Source organism: Silene latifolia, chromosome 1 (assembly GCF_048544455.1).
Source record: "Silene latifolia isolate original U9 population chromosome 1, ASM4854445v1, whole genome shotgun sequence".
NCBI classification, from domain to species: domain Eukaryota; kingdom Viridiplantae; phylum Streptophyta; class Magnoliopsida; order Caryophyllales; family Caryophyllaceae; genus Silene; species Silene latifolia.
The window spans coordinates 36,440,697-36,451,551 of NC_133526.1; the positions used below are offsets into that span (position 1 = coordinate 36,440,697).

Genomic DNA, 10,855 nt, shown 5'->3' on the forward strand with positions numbered 1-10,855 from the left:
GCTTTCCATTTCGATAATTGAGTGCAAGAAGATTGAACAATGTTCTCGAAAGTATTTTTAGTCACTCTGGTATTAATTATAGGACATCCTAAATACTTACCCAAATGAGCTTCCTCGTTCATATGAAGAATGCCTCTAAAGGATTCACGAAGAGAACGCTCAATATTTCTAGTGCATTGAAAAGTGGATTTGTCAAAATTGACAAATTGTCCGGAAATCGTGCAAAATTTATCTAAAATAGACTTAATAGTTCTACAACTCTGGTTAGATGCTTTAGCGAAAATTATAGTGTCATCCGCAAAAGTGAGAAAAGGAATTTTAGCTATTGTTTAATCCAATTTTAGCTATTGTTTAATCCGCAAAAGTGAGAAAAGGAATTATAGAAGCTATTGTTTAACACAAATTCTCATTATAGACGGACATTATCCGTCTATACGTATAGACGGATACCATTTTTCCTCACAAAATATCCATTTGCCATAAAGTGGGAAGCACATGGAGGGTGCCCCACCTTGTCCCCCCTACCCATTTTATTAGAGGTCTTTACCCGTCTGTTCGCTCACCCGTCTATACCAAGACCTATTGATTGTTTAATCCAATTTTCTCTTTACCCCACATAAAACTCATCAAAAGGCCGTCTTTTAGCTCCACCTTCTCAACCAAAAAAATAATACATCTACCAACTCTCCAAAAAACACACCCCCATCCCTCTCCCAAAAATGTCAACCACGACCATTATCACCCTCACCATAACCCTCGTCTCCCTGATCACTCTCTCCACCTCATCAACAACTTTTACAGCGTACGACATCCTTAAAAGCTACGACTTTCCGGTGGGATTAATACCAAAAGGCGTAACCGGGTACGAATTCAACCCACAAACAGGGGAATTCAAACTGTATCTTCCCAAAACATGCAAGTTTCACATACAATCGTATGAGATTAAATACAAGACTACAATTTCTGGGATACTCACCAAAGACCGTTTGTATAACCTCAAAGGGGTGAGCGTCAAGATATTGCTTCTCTGGCTTAATATCGTCGAGGTCCGTAATGAAGACGATGAGCTGCAATTCTCTGTTGGTATCGCCTCCGCGAATTTTCCACTTGATGGGTTTGAGGAGTCTCCTCAGTGTGGTTGTGGATTTGATTGTGTTACGTCTGGAAAAGATGGCTTGGTTTCACGTTTACTAGTTAAGCTAGCTCACATATGACGTCTCAGGTCTCATTAGTATTCGTCGGTGGCTGATTGTGGTTTAGTTGGTGAGTTATGTAATTACTTTTGGTTGCATGAAGGACAGAATAAATCTGATTGAGACTTTCAAGTTATCTGTATTGTTGTAATTTGGTGTTGATCGATAACACTCTTGGTTTCTTAGTTTTTAATTAATTGATATATAATGCTGCTTTACTTTTGAGAAGATTACTTATAATTATTCGTTTTCAGCCGGAGTATTATATTTCCTTGATCATCACAATAATAATAAATATAAAAGCTTACAAATGAACGATATTAAAGGAGTAATTCATCGGGTACCGAGTATGTTTTTTTTTGTGTGTGTAAACCATCCAATTTGTTCCGGATTCAAGCCGGGTAGGACCACTAGGGCGGTAAAGCTCTCGCTCAAGAGTTTTAACACTGCCGTATTTCCAGGGCTCGAACACGAGATCTCTGTTAAACTAGAACAACCACTTATCAGTTAATCTAAGTGATCATGGGTTATTAAGTACCTGAGTATGTTGGTGTGACCATTCAAAGCAGAGTAATGATACAGGGGTGTTAAATGAGCTGATGAATTGAAGTGTTCAGATGAAAAGAATAGAAGAAACGAGATGTGACTAAGCCTCTACGACTATTTTTTTTTTTTTTTTTTTTTTTTTTTTTTTTTTTACAACAATGAACTTCATATGGTCACATGAAAAATTCTTGTGTCTACACTCCAAAAGCAATTTATCAAATAGAATATTATAATAGCTTTCCGAACACAAGAATTTTTCGTGATCACATTTCACTTGTAAGTTCTAAGTTCTCTTAGTACCACAAATCCTAATTTCTAGCTATGTTAATCACTTTAGGGTGTAAATGAGTTGAGCCCGTTTGTCAAGTTGTTGGAACCACAAATCCGGCCCGCTCTCCACCTGCCACTAGCCTTCCCAGGTTACACCCTTAGCCAGCTCGGCCCGACCAATCCCGCCTTCACCTAGGGCTTAGCCATGACAGTCTGGCCCGCTCCAAGGTCAGCGCGACCCGGCCCGATCTCGACCTGTGGCCACCATTGCCTAAGTGCGGTGATCCAATGTGGGCTTGTGCCGGACATGGGTGGGATTCACGCTAAATATTTGCCCATGGACAAGCAAGTTAGTGGGTTTTAGAGGGGTTAGTGGGCCAAGCCTTTGTAATTTTTTTTAAAATTTATTGTCTATTTCTACTTATTTAGTTGGCGGAATAGGTTCAATGGACGGAATGACTCATATTCTCCACGACTCCACCACCTAAGACCTAACTAACACCAATTTGGTTGACCGACCAAAATCAATCCATAAGGCGACAGACACCGTGACATATAAAACAACCATCACAATTACATCGACAATTCGACACATAGACCAATTCCTCCCAAAACAAACAACAATGTCATTATCACCATCAAAAATCCTCCCAATTTCTCTCCTAATCATCCTCTCCCTCTCCAAAATCACCATAGCAGCAGCAGCAGCAGATGACAAATTAACACCATACGATGCTCTCCAAACCTTCAATTTCCCACAAGGACTTCTTCCAAAAGGATCTCTAGGGTACGATTTAGACGACGAAACTGGTAATTTCAAGGCTTATTTTAATGGATCATGTAGTTTTTCATTAGAAGGATCATATCAACTCAGATACAGGCCAACAATTAGCGGTATAATCTCCAAGAATAAGCTTACTGATCTTAGTGGTGTTAGTGTTAAAGTTATGTTTGTTTGGCTTAATATTGTTGAGATTAAGAGAAAGGAAGATAATCTTGAGTTTTCTGTTGGGATTATGTCTGCTGATTTTCCTGTTGATAATTTTGATGAATGTCCGCAATGTGGTTGTGGCATGAATTGTAATCATATTGGGGATTTTGTTTCTTCAATTTGAGGAATTTTAGGGTTTATAATTTGTAGGTTTGGTGCATTGTTGATATTGATTAGAGAATTGATTAGATGGATACAAATTCTCGTGTAAGACGGTCTTGCATAGGAAATTGTAAGACAGATCTTTTATTAACTAACTTTTCATTTGAACGTCTCATGATATTTGTATTATAGATCTGTTTTACACAATTTTAATGGAAGGAGGCTTTACATGAGAATAATTGTTTCATTATTTGCTTATTTAATTCTGTTGGAAGTTCGTATTAGGTTTTGATACCAGCTGTAGTATTATGTATGTGTATGTGTCGTTTCGTTTCGCTGCCTGATCCCAAATTACATGATGATACTCTATGCAATATTTTCCAAATGGTGTGTGCTGCTTTTATGTCATAATTATATTTTGGCCTAATGATTAAGGAGGTTCTAGGTTCGAATCCCCACCCTGATTTTGTACCATTGATATTTGACTATTTGAGGATTTCCTTGGGATGGAGACGGAGTAATCGTTATTAGATAGATACGGAGTATTAGGACTAAAGCTCAAATCAATAAGAAAATAGAGGAGAGTGGTGATGGCCTAAGGTGGGAGGGATAGATTGAGGTAGATTAATTATCAAGAGAAAGGGGCGAATATCCATCTCCGTGTGGATTTGTGGTAAAGTGAACCGATTAATAATCAACTAAAAGATGGGAGGGATAGATTGAGGTAGATTAATTCTCGTGTGTTTATCATGCCGTTTGAGAAATAAAAATCTTCACCTGGCTTTGTTGTTGGGGGGCAGACACAGTCACCTTCTTCAGTATATGGGATTCCCTGTCAGCGGTTGCCATTGCCCTCCCAGCCTGGTCAGATAAAAACTTCGCAATTGCATGGCTTGGATGACCTTAACTCATGGTGTGAAGCTGGAGTTCCACCTGCGAGAAACCAACTTCTTGTCTTGCATATTCTCCTCAGCTTGTGTGTTAACCAAGTGAGACTGTTAAAATTGTTGCCCTGTCCAATGTCCATAGGTATCCCGTAGCCATTATAAGCGCGGGCTGCTAACTTGCTTGTTTCGCCTTTTTCGAGTTCAATATATTTGCAAGCCGGTATTTTCAACTTTGCCCCCAAATTTCTTCAATTTGACTCGCGTCCTTCATACTATTGGGCTCGGTTCTTACAAGTACATCCACCTCAAGCCAAGTGACTCCCGAGTCCCGAACACTACCTAAGCTTGACTTAAAACTCCATTTATCCTCCAGAATATCAACATAAGTCCAATATTTAGCATTTTAGCACAATACAGACTAAACCACCTGAAATCTTCCTTCACTGATAGTCCATTACAGCGAGTGTGTATCGGATTCGGTGACATACACTTGTTAACTAGTGTGTGTATAACTGTATATCACGGTTTGTTCCCTCTCGCCATCTCGTTTAAACTACCTTGTTGTTTTTCACTGAGAGTTTAAATTTGAGAAAAAATGTTAAAATAACATATTCCTTATTGAGTAACTAGGTGGTTGTAAAGATCTTCACAATCTTATTTACTCCTTATTTATTTTGTTTATAAATGGGATAACTTATTTGGAATGAAGTAACGAAAAACATTAGAATTCCATATCTACTAAAAGAATAAGAATTCTTCACATTTTTGCCTTAAAAAAGCATTTTTTTTTAAATAAGTAACTACAATTATGTGCATTCACTAAAAAAAATTAATAATTACATTTTTATTTCATTAAATTATTATCTTTTAATTAAAATTAATTAATTTTTTCATCAAATTATATTATTTTCACCTAACTCTAAACTATAATATCTTAATTAAAATATAAATAAAATATATATAAAACTATAAAATGCTACTTTTATTAATATTATTATGTGAAAATGACTTGATACATCTATCTATATTAATAAAGGAAGCTTTTTTCGAGCGATTAGAGAGTGTCCAACTCTTTTAAATTACCTAATTCTATTTTACTTCAATTAATTAATATAATTAGTTAATATTTAACATTAAGATAATAGTTAGTAAGAATTTAGCTTCCTTTGTCTAAACTATGTTTATCATAATAAAAGCCGTTTAAGGTTGTCAATTGACAATGCCACCATATATCTCTCATGGAATTTGTATTTCGACGGAAAACAATAACTGCCTCTTTGCGTGGGAAAAAACAACTTTCAAGTAGAATATGTTGTATTTCTGATAGAAGTATACACAACTACACAATATCTATTCGAGTAGGATACAAAGACTATCTGTATATATAACCGCTAATTACTTTCTAAGCTATGATATATTTCCCTTCTCTCGATATTGGCTTATTATTGTTATATCGTTAATTGTTAATGTTAATTTGTTTGTCAATTGTTGATTAGTTTCACAATATGATACAAGACGTCGTATATAGTCTTTACTAACAAATTTCTTTTGTTTTGTTGACAGGGTGAGCATGTCAATAACTATGGTTTACCAAGGTGTAATTAATATATACGTCGCGGCTTTAATTATTTGATGTTATATTGTTAACGAAACGCTTACTTTTTGTTTGTGTTAGACGGTAACGACGAGATTTAGTGATGGAAGTAATAATGATCTTACTTTGTGAGTTTGTGATAAATTGATGATTTTAGTTTCCATTTTGCAGGAGGCATTGTTTGTTCAACTGGAAACTTCACATGTAGCGTTTATTGTTTTACAAATTCGCTCCGCTTTACGTGTGTGATAACTATGTTGCTGATGCGATTAATTATTGTGTTTGAATTAGTTGCGTCGAACAAATACTACTTTTTTGTATGTGTCTCTCTTAAAATTTGCAAACCATGTTAAGCTTTTTCATACTTAGAAAGTCTTTATATATCAATGTTCTCCTTGGTATATAGTCAGCCATAGCCTCTTATTCACCTTGCTTCTACTTTTTATACTAATGAAAATCATATGATGTATGATATTCCCTCCGTCCAATCATTTGTTTGTCTTTTTTTTTTTTTTTTTTTTTTGTGAATTGTGAAGATATTATTTGTGTCAATATTTATATTCGACAAGAGAGTATACAATGTGTTTTCATAGAAAATAATAATATACATACTGTACATTGTTTACAATTTTTTAGAGTTTGTTCTATCTCGATTTTCACAAATTTTACGGTAAGATTGTCTCTCATATAAACCCACTCTAATTATATATTCCGTACTTTTAAGTTACTTTCTTTTCGAATATAAAATAGTTACTTAAATTGTCTTATACGAAAAGATTGTCTTACTACTGAATTGCTCCTTAAATTTTTATGTTGTTTATTATATGAATAAAAGATATTAGTAGAAGAAGATTACCAATTTACCATTTTATGTGAACCACTAATGTTCCCATGTAAGTATGTATCGCATGATTAATTCTTGTGTCTTTCGGGAGGACGGCACTCCTTACACTCAAAGGCAATCTATCAAATAGAATATTATACTTCCTCCGTTTTTATATGATGTACCCATTTGTTGAATATATGAGTGGAGTATTTTAATAAAATGGGTACATCATATGAGAATGGAGGACCTAATAGCTTAGGTGTAAGGAGTACCGTCCTCCCAGAGAACACAAGAATTTTTTGTATCGCATAATCGCTCAATTCACGTGATCGCAAACCCAAAAATTAGATTTGAGTGCCCGTAATTACCATGCTCTTAATAGAATTTTTTTTCTAAAATAGGGCTTAACAATAAAGAAATTAACAAAATGGGTAATTCCCTCAAGTCACTGGGGGCCGAATGAGTTGAGGCCCAAGTCGCTCGATGGGCCAAATGACTTGACCCAACTATGGTATTTTTACAAACAAAAAAAAACAAGAAAATGACCCTAGCAGAGTTGAACCCTGGGTGTCGAGACATTTTCAGTACTCCTAACCACTATACTACGTGAAACATCTATATATATCTATCTATCTATATTAATAAAAGAAGCTTTTTTCGAGCGATTATAGAGAGTCCAGCTTTCGTGAAACTCTTTTGAACGATATTAATTAGAAGACATTATATGATAAGAACTCTAATGGTTTTCCACTTCTACCATAACCATATATGCATAGCTTATTAAAACAATTGTATGATTTCTACAATAATAAATAATATAATAAAGTATTACTAAAAGATAACGATAATTTCATCCGAATCTAATCTTGTGATAGAGTTTGTATTGTATTGGAATAAGGAAGAGGAATAACTCAAGTTTATCTTCTATGTATAAAAGACATGTTTATTATTCCTCTTCCGTATTTCTCTTTTGATATTTGTTGCTATACTATTGCTATTTGCTTATCGTTGTTTTCATGCATACACGTTTTTTTCCTTATAATGAGTTTATTAATTGTTTGTAATTTTGTAATTAATCATGCAATTTATTTGCTTTATATAAGTTTTAATCCCTAATTTTTCTATTTAAATGGTATTTTCGGGCATTTGAAGAACGAAAGATTATTCACCGACTCATTAATGAAAACATCAAAGAATAATAGTTTGTTTGGATTGAATATTTCATAATATATTTCGTGTAAAGGTTATAAGGTAATTTATTACTCCAATATTTTAGATCTAAGTTTTTTTATAATTTGCTAGAGAGATTGCTAACTTCTTATTTAAAGAATATTTCCAGGCGTCGAAGAACAAAAGATTACTCACGGAGTCACATACTCATTAATGAAGTCATCAACAATAATAGTTTGTTTGGAAATTTGATAATTTCTTACAAAGTAATTATAGGTAATTTCGTATATTTTAGATCTAAGGTTTTTATAATCTACTAGAGAAATTTCAACAATCTATGCATTTAAAATATACGGAATATAAGATTGATTGAGAAAAAAAAAACTTAATCTATTAGAAGAAGATTCGGTATGAAGACATAAATAAATATCCCCTCTATTTTTATATGTATGATATTTTCCGGCTCTCAGATCGCCATTAACGAGAGGGAGAGACGAGGTGAGAAATAACAAAGGGGACAAAGAGAGTTGAGAAATTAAATTAAATGAAGACAAAGTGACAACCCAATTCTCCCTTTCTTTACTTAAATACAAATTTAATTTATTTGAGCTAAGTCAATTGTCGATATAAATACGAGAATGAACATATAGAAATAATATTGTTGATGCAAGGGAAAAGCTATTATACATATAATAGTTTTTATTCTCGTATTAGTGTATATATTCAATTCATATATATTACAATTATCGTTTTAATTCTTACGGAGTAGTGTCGTGTATAATTGCCCCCAACTTCTTCATGTCTTCATACATGCGCAAGATTTGACATCGCTAATCTATACATATATGTGGCTTTTATTTGCCAACAAGTCTCCAAAACTCGAACTTCCACAGAGCATTAAATTGTATGCAGACTTATTAATTAGTTAGGGAACATGTCAACTTCAGAATAAATCATGGGTTCGAATCACCCTCTTCTATATTGTACTCAGACCTTACATCTTTTATTTTTTTTTATTTTTTTTTTGTGAAGACCTTACATCTTATTTGACACTATAATCTTTAAAATTTCAACTCAATATTGGATATTACTTATTTGATCGATGACCTTAGTTAAATGGGTTGATTACATCAGGCCGATTTGATCGAGTGAGGCAAGTTTATTAACTAAGTTTCGGAAAATGCAACACCATTATATAAAGTAATTGGTCTATATTTTTGTGTATATCACGTGTAGGTTTTTCTAATTTGATTATATCATGCTTCGTAGGTAGTTTATTTTGCCATGTCTATTTTTGTTTTCAATTTGAAAGGATTTATGGTCAAGTTAAGTTCGTGTAGTGTTATTTGTGGGTTTATATACTATTCTTGAAAATTCGATCTATCTTCTGCTGTTTAGGATTTGTAAAGATGATAATGATTTGTTAGAGTTATAAACTATAAAGCATGTTCTTATTGGACTTAATTCCAGTTTACTAGAGTTATTACTTTCGTCAAATTCACTTTCATTAATACTACGGAGTATTAAGTTCAATTATGTTGAGTTAAATTCCTTATTAAATAAGGCGTTTTAGAATTCGAGTGTTATTTGTATGTCATCCTATTGTAAGCCCTAACTGGAGAAAATTATGAAATGATATTATTTAAGGCCCGTGCATCGCACGGGAATTAAATCTAGTATTACACATAAAACAAAACTGTAAATTACTATTATTAATTTCGTGACAAAAAATTTAGAGACTTAAAAAATTGAAATCATTAGCTCCGTCGATTAAAAAATATTTTGTTTAAAATACATTTCAGCACATTACCCAATTCTCTTGATTAATTATCAACAAAGCAAAATAAAATAACGAGAAATATGGACAATTAATAAAATATCACTATTTTATAAGTGATTTATTTATATATATAAAAAAAACTATATATACCGTGCATTTATTGCACGTGGTCTAAACTACTACTCCTATAATATAATTGAGGCGGAGGGAATATCTATTACGTAGTAATAGCTAACTTTTATACGCATTTGAAAAGAAAAAAATTGGATGTAAGATTCTTTTTTTTTTTTTGAATACGGATGTAAGATTCTTTTTATCAGACGTTTTTTAGTGTTTATTATTATCGTGGATGGATTCGTGGCTAATGTAACATTAGAGAGAAAAAAATATGTTGGGTTTGTGTGTCACTTGGCCCACTATGTGAGAATGAAAAAGACCATCATGGCATCATGTTATGTTGTTTCAGTAACTCTCTTATAGAACCGTCCTATAATATAAGATGAGCCCAAAAGGAGAGTTAGCCCACCAGCAATAATAAGATAACAAAAAAAATTGAAAACCCATCATAACGTTCAAAGCTTAAAAACAATACGTAATAGTAAAGTCTTGTCACTGCCACGACCTCCTCCTCCACCATCACCTCTTCCGCCACCACCGCCTCTTATGCCACCACATCCCTTGCAATTGACATCATCATTCCTATGTCGATCCCATCATCGTGAGGAGATCGGCAGACACGAACCACCAACAGTCAGGTTTTTATTTTGAGCTTCAAAATTCCAAATATATAAAATTGAATTTCAACATTTCCAAATTTTAACTTAGGGCGGGCTTGGATTGAGGGTAAAAGGAGGGGAATGAATATAGGAGTAATAGGTAAGGTGCATTTTCCATGTTTGGCATGAGAGTAATTTATTCACTTCCTGAATCTATTACCCTCATGAAAGGGTAATACATTACCCCCCCCCCCCCCGGGTAATGATTAAGGGAGTAAAATATCTACTCAGTAATCATTACCCTTATGCCAAACTTATCCTCAATGAACTCATTACCCAAGTAATTAACTTCCTCGGTAATTATCACCCAATTAAAATTTATCCCTTGATTATTCCATGGATTGCAGGCAAGCCCTTATTGTTTTACTTTGATTATGCATACTTTTATATCGAGATCTTGAGCTTTTAAGTCAAAAATTGGGATTTTACATCTAAAACTCACAAGTTTAACTTGAAAACTAAAAATGTTAACTTGAAAAAATCATGTAGTCAGTTCCTTGAGCCTTCTTTCAAGGCCCGAAGGGAACTTTACAAGGATGAAGTTATTGACTACAAATACCACAAGGAAGGGAGAAGAACAGATAATTCTTTACCGGGACGACCCCGATTTCATCTAGGTCCGAAACAGAGACTGACTCGACTCCTAGGATTGACTCTTTGGTTTCAGATGTGTGGAAGAGGATAGGTCGGAGGAATGAAAGTGGGTTGACACTTGCAGAA

The 10,855-nt window shown here is 33.9% G+C and overlaps 2 protein-coding genes across 2 annotated transcripts; both read left to right on the top strand.

Annotated features, from left to right (window-relative positions):
- Positions 1-631: 631 nt before the first annotated feature.
- Positions 632-1,425, top strand: LOC141603451 (uncharacterized protein At5g01610-like). Its single transcript, XM_074422902.1, has one exon. It carries the CDS (start codon positions 720-722, stop codon positions 1,212-1,214), a length of 495 nt encoding a protein of 164 aa, XP_074279003.1. The 5' UTR covers positions 632-719; the 3' UTR covers positions 1,215-1,425.
- Positions 1,426-2,496: 1,071 nt separating this feature from the next.
- On the top strand, positions 2,497-3,335 carry LOC141603467 (uncharacterized protein At5g01610-like). The gene has a single exon (XM_074422903.1). It carries the CDS (start codon positions 2,633-2,635, stop codon positions 3,122-3,124), a length of 492 nt encoding a protein of 163 aa, XP_074279004.1. The 5' UTR covers positions 2,497-2,632; the 3' UTR covers positions 3,125-3,335.
- Positions 3,336-10,855: the final 7,520 nt, after the last annotated feature.

What these genes read in the sequence shown, in the direction of transcription:
- LOC141603451 (XM_074422902.1), top strand. Translation starts at nt 720, where the DNA reads ATGTCAACCACGACCATTATCACCCTCACCATAACCCTCGTCTCCCTG.
- LOC141603467 (XM_074422903.1), top strand. Translation starts at nt 2,633, where the DNA reads ATGTCATTATCACCATCAAAAATCCTCCCAATTTCTCTCCTAATCATC.